The sequence below is a fragment of the Amphiprion ocellaris genome, unplaced genomic scaffold (genome assembly GCF_022539595.1).
Source record: "Amphiprion ocellaris isolate individual 3 ecotype Okinawa unplaced genomic scaffold, ASM2253959v1 Aocel_unscaffolded171, whole genome shotgun sequence".
NCBI lineage: Eukaryota > Metazoa > Chordata > Actinopteri > Pomacentridae > Amphiprion > Amphiprion ocellaris.
In genome coordinates this window covers 9,437-25,874 of record NW_026559335.1, presented here as the reverse complement: position 1 = coordinate 25,874, position 16,438 = coordinate 9,437, and the positions used below count along the sequence as shown (strand labels likewise).

Below are 16,438 nucleotides of genomic sequence, written 5' to 3'. Positions count from 1 at the left end.
CCACCAAAATCAAGCAAATTTCGCTGGATTTTGGTTGATTTTTATGTGAATGTTCTTAAGAGAATATTAGAAGTTTTACTGATATATATGTGATCACTTTAGATATTTATAGGATTTTTTTGGAAGATTTTTATTCATTTTTTGAACATATTCATAAGAATTTTCTTGCCAAATTGGGGGATTTTTTTAAAAAATAAAACTTTTAAGGAATTATTGGAATTTTCTTCCTGAAGGTTTTGCAAATTTTCAGAAACTTGGGGAATTTTTTTGCTGAATTTTGGGATTTTTTTCAGACACGGAAACCATATTTTTTGGTGCCTGTAAATGAGGACACCAGGAGGGTTAAATGTACAATAAACCTACAAGTAGACTTAAGATAACCAACTCCATTTTTCCTTTGTCAACATGTGTTTATGACCATTTAAGCTAGATTAATTCATTTATCTAAAAAATACTTAGGCACTGACCTCCTTCTTTCACCTGCGGTTTAGTTGTGTTAAGGTTTGCTGTGTACCTGGACAGAGGATACTTCTTCCCTACTGCAGCGTGGGGGTCCTGCTGGCGGATGGCTCGGATAGCTGTGGGTGCTGTAAACATGGAGGAGGCTCCGTGTTCAGACAGGACACGGAAGAAGGCCCCGGGGTCTGGAGTCCCGACAGGTTTACCCTGTAATCACACAGCAACTTACAAGCTTACAAAATGTGACACTGGTGAAGGCATGTAAATCACACAAATGTAAACAGTGCGCCTCAAAAGCAAATAACCGATACGGAGATTATTGTTGTGTAAGCTCTACTCTGCTGCAGCATTATTTCCACCCTGCTCAGAGTACAAACTACAAAGCATGAATATTCAAAGAGCAGCTGTTTAAAATGGAGAAGCACACTGGAAGGCTGTCTTCCAAACAGATGGGCCACAATATCCATGGATTAGAAACAAATTGTTGCACTATAGGAGCGCTGTCTGTCTGTCTGTCTTGAAGAAAAGATATAGACAAAAGAACCCCCGCAGGCAAAGGCCTCCAACTGCAATCTCCACTGTGTTTCTGGTAGCCTCTCCCAGCAGTGAACAGACAACCGCAGATGAATAAGAATGGTAAACAGGTGCACTGAGTTCTGGCTGTCATTTTTTGCTCCGGATAAATATTTGTGTCTGATCAGAGAGAGAAGGTTGGCACCATCGAGCCTGAATATAGAGAGGGCTGTTAGAACAGGAGCCACATGAAACGACTACAGTGGCTGAAGTCAAAGATTGATTGAATGTTGGCAGGTAGATTAATTTATTGCCTTTCAGCGCTGCAGGGGGAGAAAATCTGAGTTAATGTAATCAGTGGCCCTCTATATAAATACACTGTAGAACACAGAGAGAAAGATCAACATGCAGACACACGTCCTACTTAGACTTGCAATTTTGCTACATGCTAATAAAAATCAACATATTTAAGAGGCTACATGGAGGCTGGACTCCACTTGCCAATTTGTAGTGGACAAACAAAGCAAAAAGCACACGAAGCATCAATAAGAGGCTGATGAAAACATACATCCATGCAGATTTTTTATTACTAAAGCTTTCCACTGCAGCTTTCATCTTTACAAGAAATTCATTGTGCCACATTTGCAGCCTTCTCCACTACACTAGCATATATATTTTGTAACCTCTTCCATCATTTTTGGCAAAATGAAAACATGTTGTGCACAATTTAAATGGAATACTACAAGCACAAGAGAGCAAGAAGACCACAAGGTTGAATTTATTGTGTTGCCACATGATAATGGCTGTTTGCAGTTTTCCAATTTCTACTGGTGCTATTATGCTGCACAATTAAGATTTTATTGGGCGCTTCAATAAATGTTGATATGGTAACAACACAGAAAAACTGCTTCTGCGCCATTGCTGCAGACTGACCTCAACACGGTTGCTTTAGAAACACTTAATTCTTTTTAATGCCAAGCTGGGAAAGCCTAAACAACACGTGCACATGAAACCTTCGCTGGAATTAGTAAAGAAACAGAAAAGAAGAAGTGCAGTTTGTCTTGTGAGCAGAAGGGTCAAAGAGTTCATCACATCCTCAGCTGAGCCCCAGCAGACATACAGTTGTGTCATTAACCAAACATGGACTAATGCAGTTTGCAGAGGCAACAAAGGCAGATACCCAGCAGACATTAGCACCTGACTTACATAGCTTTGCATGTCATACAGCTTTTATTACTCTGCCAAGGAACGGTAGAGTCATGTGATGATCAGGGTATGTTCATATGTCCAATTGTTTGTCTGTTAGCAACATTACTCAAAAACAGACCAACGGATTTGGATGAAATTTACAGGGAAGGTCAGAAATGACACAAGGACCAAGTGATTAGATTTTGGCAGTAATGCGGCTTATAGTCTGGATCCACGGATTGGTTAAAGATTTCTGTATCATTGTGAGATAGCGGCATGGAGTCACTGTAACTATGACAACAAGTGAACACTACATCAGCTGCCTGCTGACGATCACATGATTGCGATTCTATTACAAATTGACCACTGTAGACTTATCAAGACTTATCCATCTGAAATGATACAAGGAACAATTGATTAAATTGTGGGGGTGTTTCCGAGTCTCATCAATTCCTGCCATCCGCTACATATTTAGGTCACGCGATTCGGTATCCGTACATAAGGTACACATGCATAACACGTCTGTGCTCAGCGCAAGGTCATTTTGTTTGTGGGTACTAAATCAATATTAAATGTCCACATTCTATGTTGCCGTGATTTCTGCCACGAATTTTTTCAAGATTTCAGCCATTGGAAATGACACAACGACTGAGCAGGCTTGGCGGAGTGCTGCACTCTCTGAGTGCTTTTCTTGTTGCACATTTTCTCATGTTTCTTGTTGTTTGCAATACCGCTGCAGTTTGTTTTAGATGTTAAGGTTGTCGACGGGGACGTACCTCATAGAGAATTGTGCTGTTACCATGGAGCAAAGGAGCGTAGCAGATATACGAGTGGCCGACCACCCAGCCGAGGTCTGATGCTGCCCACCAAACCTGAAACAAATCAATATAAAGTAGGCACAGAATCACCTCTTCATAACCCTGTGATATCATAACATTTACAATCTCCTGCGCATGTGAAAACTATGCAATAGCACCTATAGTATTGAAGATACTATAAATCAAACAGCATATGATGTTCAAACCGCAATAAAACACAAGAAGTTATGAATAAACACTAATCAGATCGTCTCTGAAGTGCACAACAATCTGTCTCTTTGCTGACTACATGCTGTTTGTTGTTGTTTGTTTACAAGAATGGCACTAACTCTGAAAAACATGCTTTACTGCCTTACATCTCCGGGACTTAGTCCATAAATATTTGACATGGTCCATTTCAGCATCACAGCATAACCGGCAGTGTCTCGCACAACACCCTGGAGGACGAGATAAGAAAAACATCAGACTGGTGACAGGTACTGCACGAAGCACAGAAGCAGGGATTTAATATCAATTTCAGCGTCGCCGTACTTAAGGGGATGGTATTTTGTTTCCAAATGGCTGCTTCTCAAACTGAAACCAATATGTGTCATTTTTTATAAGTTAATGGTGCTACCTAAACATTTTTTGAGCAATATACACGTGTCTAAAAGTATAGAGTTTTTCTCCTTGAAGTTATGGTCTCCCTGCAGCAATAAGTGAGAAATTCAGCCAGAATAAAGCAGGCAATAACAGCACTATTAAGCCCAGAAAGCAGCCAGCAGGAGGATATTTTATATCATCTGCTGGTCAAAGACAAAATGATGCTATTTGAAAGAAGTTTTATTTTTTTCCATTCGAAACTGCCTGCAGGTAATTCCTCCTGCTCCTGCTGTGGAAATGCTCCATCTTATTTATGTCATCGTGACGGTGTTTAGATTGCTTTGCAGAGTCAAAGATCAGATGAGTCACACAGGAGATCCATACTGAACTGACAGCGTTTAGACAAACACAGCCAACAGTAAATCCTCCAACTCCAGATCTGTAACTCTATGAGTCAGCTCCTGATTTCCATTTCCGTCCCTGCTGCTGTAATGCCGTTACCTTCGGTGTTCCAGTGGTACCAGATGTGTAGAGCACATACAGAGGATGGTCGGAGGGCAGAGGAACACAGTCATGTGGCCGAGCGGTGGCCATCTCCTCATCCCAGTCCAGGCTCAGCTCCGGACCCAGTGATACTTTCTCCTGAAACACAAAGAAAAAACAAAAATAGACATACTTTTATCCAAATGAAACCAGGGAAATGTTAAAAATGGCAATGCTCTACAGCTTCAAACGACTTCAAATACGTCAGACTTCCTCTTTGAGTTATTGATTCAAAGGCCTCCATTTGGTTTTTCCATTTTCGGAAAACGAGACAAACTCACTCTACTTGCTCCCCTCCTGGGAATTAAATTCTCACAAGTCAAATAAATGCATATTTCATGTTTACACTCTGCTCCAACTCTCATCTGTCATTACCATCTCGCCCAGCAGAGGTCATTTGGGGTCACAGATTAATGCCCCGTACATCTCCTGCTGCTGACATTTTTCTAATTTCAGACTCTATTAAACATCTATTTGAAACTCAGATTTCATTAACATTTAATCACCCCAGGAGGTTAAAGAAAAGCCCCAGTCGTTTTTTTTTCTTTTCCTTTGGCTGCCATAAAAGAGAGTCAAGAATAAGACATCATCAATATCACACAGACTCTTGAGGCGAACTGAGACACCCCAATTGCTTTTTACTTATTTTACTAAAAGTCAAGGCAGAGTAAAAGTGGGTGATTTGACAAGGCTCTGAAAACCACAAGCGCTTGCTTACTGATGAGGGAGTTGCAACCGCATTCAAAGTGGTGCTTTGCATGATTTTAGGGGAAGATTTTAGGGATGACTTTCCATTTAAACTCCTGTCTGAGACGCATATAATCTATCTGACAGCAATCTCTTAACCCTGTAAAACCCAAATACCGAAAACAATGAGCAAAAATAACACATTCACAGACACACATATACACACACACACGTGTGTGTATATGTGTGTACATGTGTGTGTGTGTGTATATATATATATATATATATATATATATATATATATATATATATATATATATAAATATATATAAAATAAAAATTAATAATTAAATAATATTTTAAAAAATATTGTACATATATAATCTGTAAAACCCAAATACAGAAAAATATATATATATAATCTTTAAAACTATAGAAAAAAGTAATATTGATTTATTTAGATACAAATAATAAAAACTAATAATAAAAAACAAAACAAAACTGATGTATTTTTGCAACAGTGAGTTTTACAGGGTTAAAGCTGCTGAATTCCATCTTTGTAGTTCTGTCGCTGATAACCAGTTAGCTCCATCCTGTCCAATCTTGTTGTGTCCCAACCTTCTAGTTGGGCAGGTCACTGTTGTAAAACTCCTCCATGCCCTTCATCAACCTTTAGTAAATTTCTGGTCCCACAGACAGACTTCAGCTCTACCATCTTGGATTGCAGCTGGCAACAGCAGTCTATTCCAGGCCCGTTGAGGAGACGCTCTAGGTAGTGACCAGTGCCAATGCTACGAGTTAGCTCGTCCAAGATGCTGAATACCTAGTCCCAACTGCTAAAAAGTGACACAGAAACTATACTTATAAACTTTCCAAACCCCTCTAAATGCTAATGCTTGTTTTCATTCATTTATTTTTGTCAGACAATGAAACAAGTGTGAACTACTGAGTGAAACGCGGTCCATTCCGATTACCTGTTAAACTCCCGCTGTGCTGAAATCAGAGATGTCGCATCTCGCAGCTCACAGCCACTCAAGAACCGACACGCCCACTAGAACTCTCCTCTGCTGTCACTCCACGGAGGAAAGAGATGAGCCTGTGGCCGCCCACGGGAGAGAAAACCCTCACACTCGTGGACCAACACTAGCGACACTTTTCAACTTACAGTCACTAGTTTTGTCTCTAGGCGGTAAGTCCTTAACGGGGTCTGAAAAGTCGCTAAATGTCGCGACAAAGTCAACTGGAAGAACTGGGTTGCAGAACTGCTGGAAGCGGAAATGCAAATTTGATTGGCTGGTAGCGTCACGTGGGGCGCTGCACCGGCTAGAAGCGGAGAAGCGCTGTTATATATATATATTATATATATATATTATATACCTTAATGTTGCCCAGAATAATTTTTAACCCGTTTCCATTGACAGGGGGAGGATAAATATTTTTCCAGGATAAGTTAACTGTTTCCAGGACATTTGACCTTTTTTCTCATTTTCCATATGTTCTCTATGACTGGAAAATTGGTCAGTCATTTTCCAGGTGTTCCAGGACGCGTGGGAACCCTGAACACCTTGCATTCCTAACATGGAAGTCCAGCAGCTTTGACCATAACCTTCAACTCCGGCCTTCAAAGTTCCTCCACTGCAAACCAACCAGCAATGCAACATCTTGCTTCCTCCATCTCTGAATATAAACTACGCCTGTCAGCATATTAATGCATAATTGTATGCTGTGTATGTATAATTATTCTACAAGAAAGGTCTGCTTCCAAACTGGATCCATGCCAGGCTGCCAATGACAGGCGGCAACTTCCATCCCTCAGCTGCAAACATGCACACATTTTTCAATGTCTCATTCACGCCAGCTATATATTTTATCTGTTCATGTGTAACAGTGACACTGCTGAAAAACATTTGGCCAAAACAACACAGGCGCTGCTTTAAATTCTCCAAAGAGCACCTACATCATGACTAAATGAATCAAGTTTACATACAGCTTCTATATTTTTGATACACTCTGTGGCAGGTTCAGAAACTAAACCTCATCATCAAATGTAGGTCAATGGTGCTTTGAGGTTCTTACCATGTTGGGCCGGTTGTAGATGAGGACTTTGGAGGGCTTGTGAGAGCTCAGCTCCAAGGCCTTCTTCACCAAAGGGATGTACTCCACTCTTCTGCCTGGCTCGATGCCAAATGAGGCTGTAACCATCAGCTTGGGCTGGAGAACACACATCATTTCAGACCTCGAGTGTCAACACATCGGCAGATTACAGCATCGAGATATCTTTTCTACAGCTGCAGAAACAGACCTGAACGCTCAGCCCGCTTGAACATTTTTGCTCTGCTGCATTTTTAACAGAATATTGGTGGAATGAGTCTAATGCCTCCAGCAGCATACCAGCATGGAGTCAAACGCAGTTCACCTGAGCCTTATTAACATGCATTCCAGAATAAATCCCTGACTTGCAACACACCTGAAGAGTCCGTACAGAGACAGTAGCATTTTCTGTAAGCTTTTAGATTTAGAAGTTTAATATACATTGATCCAAACTACTCTGACATGTGTTAAATTACTACTGTCGCAAAAAATGAACCTTTCCAACAGTAGTTGTTCCAAATAAAACTGTCACCATCATTATTTTGCATGAAATTACTTACAATGATGCTAAGCAAAACAATGTTCACTTTAGTCATGCTGAATTGCAAATAACTGGTGGATTTCTGTGACAAGAGTGTGGTTGTTCATCATTAATCGTCCCCTTAAGTGTACGTCAACAATTAGAGTAGCTGCTTGACAATACTTCATAATACTGTGTTTTCTCCCATTTGTATTTGTCACCAAACGGGGATCATTATCTTTGGAAACGACTGCTGTCAAAGTGTCGGGTTGGTCCATTAGTTCTTCCATCGTTGAAAAATCTCGGCGGCACTGACATGGAGTGTATGCAAGTGGTTGCAAAATCAAAAGGCAAGTCAAGTGCTCTCCATTGTGAATAATTCATGCTACGCTTAATGAAACAAGAAAGCCTCAGGTACATTCGGCTTTGGGTATCTCACATATCTTACAGGATGCATGATAAGAGCACATGAAGACTGGAGATGTAGTATTACTAGCCGCAGCCAGATCTTCTGTCAGCTTCATGAAAGAGCATAAAACGAAGGAGAGGCTAATGGCCAATGAGTGGCTGACTTAGAAAGCATCGTGTAGTTCTGCAGCCAAGAAAAAACAGATCAATTTCATCCACAAGATGAACAGCAGCAGTTGCTCACCTTGGCGTGATCGATGCGGACGGAGAGCTCTTTAGAGGCGAAGCCCCCAAAGATGAGGCTATGTGGGGCACCGATGCGAGCGCAGGCCAACATGGTGAACATGGCCTGAGGCACCATGGGCATGTAGATGACGACGAGGTCTCCTTTCTTTACCCCATTCTTCACCAAGACTCCTGCCAACCTGGACACCTGGATGGAGACACAGAGGAGACACACAGAATGCTCACGTGTATTTTGGTTAAGCTCACGCTGCACAAATGTCTGCAGAAATCCATTTGAGATCATTATTCATGACCAGTGGAATCATCATAAACTAGAGATGTTAGTTTTTATTACTGAGAGGCTTACATTTCTGGGTCAATGTATAATTGAGGGACTTTTGAAATCCATGGAATATATCTTGCATCCATTTTTATTAAAAGTAAAAATGTTTTTTGTGTTTATTATGATCATGTCTTTACAAATTTCAGAATTATTTATTATGAAACAATCACTTGTTTATAAAAAATTATTGGCTATCACTAAAATGTCAACTAAATAACCGTTCAAATTTAGTAACAACCACCTTCTAATTAGCTAAAAAATAATAGGTTTTGTCTCGGTTTGGTCGTTTTTGTCGTTTCGTGCCTCGTTTTTAAATTTACAAAAATGACTGGATATCACTGAAATATCAACTAAATAACCATCCCAATTTAATAACAAAAACCTTCTAATTAGCTAAACAATAATAAAATGAGATTGTTAAGAATTGTTTTGATTGTGTTCTTTTTATTAATTTGAGATAATCATGACAGATGTTTCTTTTTTGGTAATATATCAAATTTTATATGGAAAATAACAAATCGCATCACTTTCAATAAGTTACCCGTTACAAAAACACCTCTCAAGGAAGTGTGTTAATTCCAGATCACATGACCTGCTCCACATGATGTCATTTCCTCCTGAAGAAAAGACTGGCCAGACTCCAAGGCTTTCTGAGTTATTTAATATAAAGTAGTGAGTGAGTCAAGTGTGGATTTATCGTATGTCAACAGGTTTACTACAATATCTTTATAAATAACTTTGAATTTCCATTTTACTCAATTGTATATATAATATTTAGAAGAATCTTTGTGTAAAAATGCCATGTGGTGTTTGGTTATAGGTGGCCATGTTGATTTTAGGCCTGAAAATTGCAGAAATGTCAACTATGAAACCTGTCAACTATGTTACAAAAAGTCCCGCAATTATATATTGACCCTTCCATCTACACAATGCGTGGTTGTTGGATTACTACTGTGAAGAAAACAGTGAATTTATCCAAAGTTCTTTTCCAATTGTCCTCAACTGAAGAAAAAAACTTGAATTTCTCCTTGAAAATTTAATTGAATGTCTCTTAGCTTCAGGGGGAAATTTTGATCCATTTAGAAAACTTTTTGATTATAGTGCATGCCACTGAATCTGTCCAAATGTCAAGTTTTTCTTTCATTCAGTGCTTTTGTTTTTCCGTCCTCCACACTAATGTGAGCTCAATGCAGTTGCCATGGTGGAAAAGACCTAACCAACTGTCTCAGCGGAGAGATGGAAAATGTATTTACTGTCATGGCAACTCTGACAGATTCTACTTTGGGAGCTGAAACCCCAAGCAAAGTTTCCCTGCATGCCTCACAATCGATTTTTTTTCCCCGGCAGCCCAAACCAGACTTTAAATGATGAAATTCCACGTCAATGCAGCTCTTCGTGCCGTCCTGTTCTGTGACTTCAGATTTTAACAACACCGCAATATTTACCTGGTCCTGCAGTTCCCTGAAAGTGATGACCTGTTTAGTTCCAGTCACTGGGCTGTCGTATATGATGGCAGGCTGTTGTCCACGGCCGCTTTCTACATGGCGATCCACAGCGTTGAAGCACATGTTTAACTTTCCTCCAACAAACCTGAAAAACAGGCACATTTTCAACCCACCTGTGTGTAAACATGCATATACACTGAAGGTTTCTGAAGTCAAAGTTAAAATACATAGTAGGAGAAGAAAACAAATCCCATGCTAACATCTCAACCAACACAGGTCTAAAAACACACAGCTCTTCAGTGCGTATTTTTGGCTCGTATGCCAATTTTTGTGGGTTAAAAATCGAGCACAACTTAATGAAACCATCTCAGGCAAAAACATATGCAGATGTCGCTGCCAACAGCACACAGCAAATCAATGTTCCTGACGAGGCAACAGTTTCAAGTCGTGCCGGTGTCTTGCATATGGATAAAGAGCAGCGAGCAGGTTGAGCAGATGGTGTCTGGGATCTGCTGTTTCGGAAGCCGGAGAGAGACGGGGTGGCCGTGTCCTTCGTGTTAACTGCACCGCATCCAGACAGCTCTTTCTACCACACTAGATCGCATGACTGACAACCCCACCCACCAGCCGGAATAAAGCAAAAAAAAAGAGTATTTTCACTTCGTCCTCAGCGCAGACGGGTGTGAGGATGTATGTGGGCTGTTATGCATTTTAATAATGTTTAGTTTTCCTTGAGGCAACTGCCAACATGCTGTTTGGTTTTACAGGTAGTTCAGAAGAGTCGAGCTGCGGCTTGAAGAAAACTGTCCGCTGTTTGTTTTCTTCTCCGGTGCTCAGGTAGCCTGGAAAAGTAAGTAGCCTGAATGCTAGCACTTCAGCTAACCTTTCATAGAGCAGCTTTCACCCCAACTGATTTGTTAGCATCATTTAAGTCAGGTGTTGGACTTTAATTCCCCATTTTTTGGCCACATTTTATGGAACAGACTCCCGGTTTCATTCAAGAAAATGTACAGTTTTGAGTGAGACTAGTTTTAGCGATGCCAGCAACACATTGGTGCGGCAAATGCATCAGCTAGCGTTAGCTGACAAGCTAGGTTTAATGTTTTCAATTAGAAATGCAATTTAAACTTGTAAAAAAAAATTTAAAAAAAAAACACAAGATATTTCACTTCTAATTCTTGAAGATCATTCAAACATTTAACACTCCGCTGCATAGATAGAAGAAAAATGTCCTTAATATTAACCCTCTTGTTGTCTTTATTTATGGGCACCAAAAAATACTGTTTCCTTGTCTGAAAAAAATCCAAAAATTCAGCAGAAAATTTCCTCAAATTTCTGAAAATTTGCAAAACCTTCAGGAAGAAAATTCCAATAATTGCTTAAAAATTTCCCTTAAAAGTTTTGAGAAAAAAATCCCCCAAATTTGACAGGAAAATTGTTGTAAATATTTTCAAAAAAATGAGTAAAAATCTTCCAAAAAAATCCTAAAAATATCTAAAGTGATTACATATACATCAGTGAAACTTTTAATATTTTCTTGAAGAACATTCACAAAAAAAATCAACTAAAATCCAGCGAATTTTGCTGGATTTTGGTTGATTTTTTTGTGAATGTTCTTAAGAAACATTTTTTTAAACATTTCTTTTTTTTCACCAAAACATTTTCAAAAATCTCCCAAAAATGTTGAAAATGTGGAAGTTTTCACTGTGAAAATCTATTTTTTCCACATTTTCAAACTTTAAAACGGGTCAATTTGACCCGCAGGACGACATGAGGGTTAAAGATGTGAAAAAACTTAATCAAAACAGCTCTCCAAGAAACAACATACCAGTGTGTTAGCCTGGAAAAGTTAGAATGCAGAAAAAGACTTTCACACATGGTGGACTAAAGTTTGGATTATAAAAACTTCTATTTGACAAATTACAAAATTGTACAGACAGTGAAAATATGCAGAAAGCGTAAATATTAAGTCCATGTTGGATTTTCCACAGTGTAGTGAGTCACTCTAAATTTGGGTTTCTCTACAGGTGCACTGACTCAGTGATCCAGAGTTTGATTAGATCCACGTGAAGCCAGGAACCAGCTGGTGAGGTCACACCAAACACAGAGCAACACATCCCATAGCAGCAACATATTCTCATACACTGACTAATACATACAGACATACAGATGGCAGCTGTTACACTGCTTTCACAGCTAATACAGAACTTGTATTCATCAAATATAAGGATTTTTTTTTCCACCTGATGCCTTGAGTCTGTTTCCCAAATAAGCCATTATTCCAACCAATCCCAGTGGTAATACTAGACTACAGAGCTCATTTTTTTCACTTTTTTTGTGATACAACTTTTATGAAACCCTTGATTTAGCTTTTATTTATTCGCATTAATAAGAATATGAATAATAAAAACACAGATGAAAAGTACCCGCTGCTTCCTGCTGTGCATCCAGGGAACACGCTCAGTAAAAAGATTTTTATTTTATGATATTGCACCACCAGGCTTTGACTGTGATGGCAAGAATGGAAATGCATGCTGGTACCTTTATTAAAGTGAACCAGTGATGAGTCGCCCTCCTGCATGAATCATAGAAAAAGTAACATTTTGCAAATAATCATGATGGTGAAGGTACAGAAAAAGAGGAACGCATGCAAAAATAGTGTAATGTCAATATTTTCCCTTCAGAAAATTTCATGGAGATGTCAAGTCTTATTAAGAGGAGCCAATCACTGATCATTGATTTAATGAAGTTGCATCAGAATACTTTAATAGATTTAAAGTTAGTTGCTACTTGTATTCAATCAATCAACTATTTCTTGCAAGTCTGCAGCTCTGTTTTTGTTTATGGCAACTGTATTACCTTTCCTGAACATATACAGTCTCTGGTTCCACTGCTGCTGGGATTGGTGGATCCATTAGATCCATATTCAACCCCTCTCTCTCTCTCTCTCTCTCTCTCTCTCTCTCTCTCTCTCTCTATATATATATATATATATATATATATATATATATATATATATATAGAGAGAGAGAGAGAGAGAGAGAGAGAGAGAGAGAGAGATAGATAGATAGATGTCAGTTAAAATGTGTATTTTTTTTCATCATACACAAGAAATGACAATTATCACGCAACAGGCTATTGACTAAATATTTTAGTTTTTTCATTTTTCATTCTACTTTAACTAATCTGGGAATAAAAGATCTAGGTATTTTTTCAAATTTCTGTATTTTTTACAGTATGGCATATTTCATAAGATTCTTTGTAATTATTCTAATTAGACAGACAGTGGGGTCTCCTAAGGGGGAAATGCTGTTAGCCTCCCCAGATCTGACAGGTCAAGTCCATTCATTGAAACTCTGATGTCCAAATGAAAATAAAGCAGCATTAGACGACTGTAATGACTTTACATAGCAGTAGCCAACTGTGCTGACATCCATAAACATGGCAGAGTACAAAGGACACCGTTTGCACCATCAGCTGAGAAAGGTGCACACGCAAACCTTGAAGTGCTAACAGGAGCTGATTGTCACTTTGTTGCTTGCAGCTGATTGTAGGAGTCTTACCTGAAAGTTTATTAATTACCTGCAGCATCAGACAGCAACAGGATCCAAATAAGCATCTCTTAAGCCAAAGCGGTGTATGCATTTATCACAACACAGCATTACCTTAAGCACTGGAGACAGAATTGATCAGGCTCAAACATTTTTTGACTTCAGGTGAGCTGTCAAACACTGTTACAGTTTATCAGCTACAGTTAACCTGAGCCCCACCGCAGCTGAATATTATTTTACATAAAAGTCTGATCTGTTTAGTGGAGTCAAAATATTCTTCTGTCATATCGTGTATTTTATAAAGGACATTTTTTACTCCGCTAAAGAACACAGCGGAGTTATGTGACAATCGGTGTTGGTTTGTCTGTCTGTTGTCTGTCCATCTGTCTGTTAGCAAGATTACTCAAAAATGAACAGATTTCGATGAAATTTTCAGGCAAGGTCAGAAATGACACAAGGACCAAGTGATTAGATTTTAGCAGTGATGGGGCTTATAGTCTGGATCCACAGATTTGTTAAAGATTTCCATATCATTGCAAGATATCTACACAGCATCACTGTAACTATGACGAGTCAGCTGCCCTGCTGATGATCACATGATTGTGATCCTACTAAAAATCCACCGCTGTGGACTTATCGGGATTTATCTGTCGGAAATGACACAAGGAACAATTGATTAAATTGTGGGGGTGTTTCCCATCAATTCCCGCCGCCCGCTACATATTTAGGTCACGCGATTCGGTATCTGCACATAACGTGCATATGCATAACACACGCCTGTGCTCAGCGTAAGGTCATTTTGTTTGTGGGTCCATCTATATTAAATGGCCACATTCTATGTTGCTGTGATTTCTGATCATCAATAACTAATAAACAAATACTGCATTTCTACAAAAAATGATGCATTTCTGACAATGCCATATGGGGGAATGAGCAGCCTTGGAGGAGGACTGCGCTCTCTGAGTGCTTTTCTTGCTTCATTTGCAGCAATGGCATTTTTGTGTGTTATGATATATGAAAGAATGTTATCTTGCTAAATGTGGCAGCAGGTAGCCAAGTATCAATGAAGGCACTTTTTATTGCACCATAAATGGCTGGAATTAGATAAATCGCACATGGACAGATGTCTCAATGTTGAAATGATACATAATGTAGACGTTTTGCATACAAGTAATTATTATTTTTCTTTTTCTCTCTTGCGTTGTTTTGAACGGTGGTCACCCAAATAACCAAAATACTAACTGTACCTCTATTAGTATGTGACTACCAGCCTCTATACTACAGTAAGTATTACAGAATTCCTAATAGATAGCTGTGGCTTGTGGTTTTGTTGGCCCACCCCTAGATGCTCAGTGGCCCCCTAATGAAAACTTCCTAGATGCGCCCCTCCACACTCACACTGTCACGCCAGACTTCTGCAAGTCCAGCGAAAGTTGTTTACATGTCATTTGGTGCAGACTTGTTAGTGTTTCCTCGTTGTGTTGTGCAACTTCTACCTCTGAGACTTACCAGTTCGGAAACACCGGATCCTCAACGCGTAAAGTTTGCCTCCACGGTTCAAACCAGTGTATGTTCTCCCCCATCTCCGCCCAGAACTTCTCGGGGTGTTCCCTCGCTGTGACGAAGGCTCGGCCGTACGCAGAGTCGGATGCATAGCTTCTGCAGCCCCGCACCTGGAAACGCGTCTTCAAACCGGCAGATGCATGTGGTCCTGCTGCTCTGACGCCACGTTGTTGTGCCGCTGCGCACAGTTTCCTCACCGGCCGGCGTTCCACCCGAGCGCAGGCGTTCAGGCGCACAAGGTGTCTTATTTGGAAGTGCATCGCGAACTTGCACGAGTTTCTCTGCAGTGCCGGGGCCCCGATTCTAGAGTGCAACAGCCGGCGACGTCATCTGGGGCCACAGAGAGGGAGGGAAGGTGTCAGCAAGAAGTTTCTACAAAGCCCTGAAGGAATGCGAACTCTGAACTGGATGGAGTTGCTGCAGGAGGAGCCACGTTGTTACACAACACAAAAGACGGCACAGCAGGCTGCCACAACCAAGGAAATAAAGAGTGTGAAGTAGGCACATCAAAGGAGAAAACTGCATGCAGCTTGAAAACAAAGACACCCAATTCAGCCTATGGGTCAATATGTAATTGAGGGACTTTTGAAGTCCATGGGCCATATCTTGCATACAGAAAAAAAACTTTTTTCTGTTCATTATGATCATGTCTTTACAAATGTAGTATTTTTTTTATTATGGAAACAATCACTTATTAATAATAAATGACTGGATATCACTAAAATGTCAACTAAATAACCGTCTGAATTTAATAACAACAACCTTCTAATTAGTTAAACAATAATAAAATGAGTTCAAAAATAGTTTTGACTGTTATTTTTATTAAGTTGAGATAATCATGACAGATATTTCTTTTTTGGCAATATATCAAATTTTGTATGGAAAATAACAAATTGTATCACTTTCAGCTAAGTTCCCCATTACAAAAACACCTCTCAAGGAAGTGTGTTAATTCCAGATCACATGACCTGCTCCACATGATGTCATTTCCTCCTGAAGAAAACACTGGAAAGACTCCAAGGCTTTCTGAGTTATTAGATATGTTGTGTAGGACTAGATATTGATGTCCCTTTTTGCATACATGAGACATCTAACACTCTGTGGGATGGTCCAGAGAGTGAGGGCATCCTCTGGGTTATCTAGTGGGGGCCCTCCTTCGTTGGTGTTTTGCTGATAGACCCATGACACCTTCAGAGGGTTCAGCAGTGAATCCCAGCATCCCAGGTTCACCCCCTAGATGACTACTACTCACCTGAAGGCCCAGGTGGAGTCCTTTCTCTTCATCCACAGCCGCTGACTTCCCTTTTCAGCAGCTCTGGAGAGGTTCTTGATCGCCTGGTGGTGGACATTCCCATGTACTCCCATCTCCTGGAGAAGCCTGGATGTCGAGGTGGCTATGAAGCCTCCGTAGCCTACTTCGACTGATCGGACCCTCACCTTCCAGTCTCGCTGTTTTGCATCGGCGGCAAGCTCCGTATACCTCAGCTTCTTGTGCTCATAGG

The 16,438-nt window shown here is 40.0% G+C and overlaps 1 protein-coding gene across 1 annotated transcript; it reads right to left on the bottom strand.

Annotated features, from left to right (window-relative positions):
- Window positions 1-467: 467 nt before the first annotated feature.
- Window positions 468-15,345, bottom strand: LOC111587869 (acyl-CoA synthetase short-chain family member 3, mitochondrial; the record flags this gene model as incomplete). Its single annotated transcript, XM_055008771.1, has 8 exons — window positions 14,883-15,345; window positions 9,823-9,967; window positions 8,054-8,242; window positions 6,867-7,001; window positions 4,062-4,202; window positions 3,335-3,415; window positions 2,937-3,032; window positions 468-666 (listed from the first exon to the last, which is right to left on the bottom strand). Coding segments are annotated over exons 1-8 (1,300 nt in total), but the record flags the coding sequence as incomplete, so codon positions are not given.
- Window positions 15,346-16,438: the final 1,093 nt, after the last annotated feature.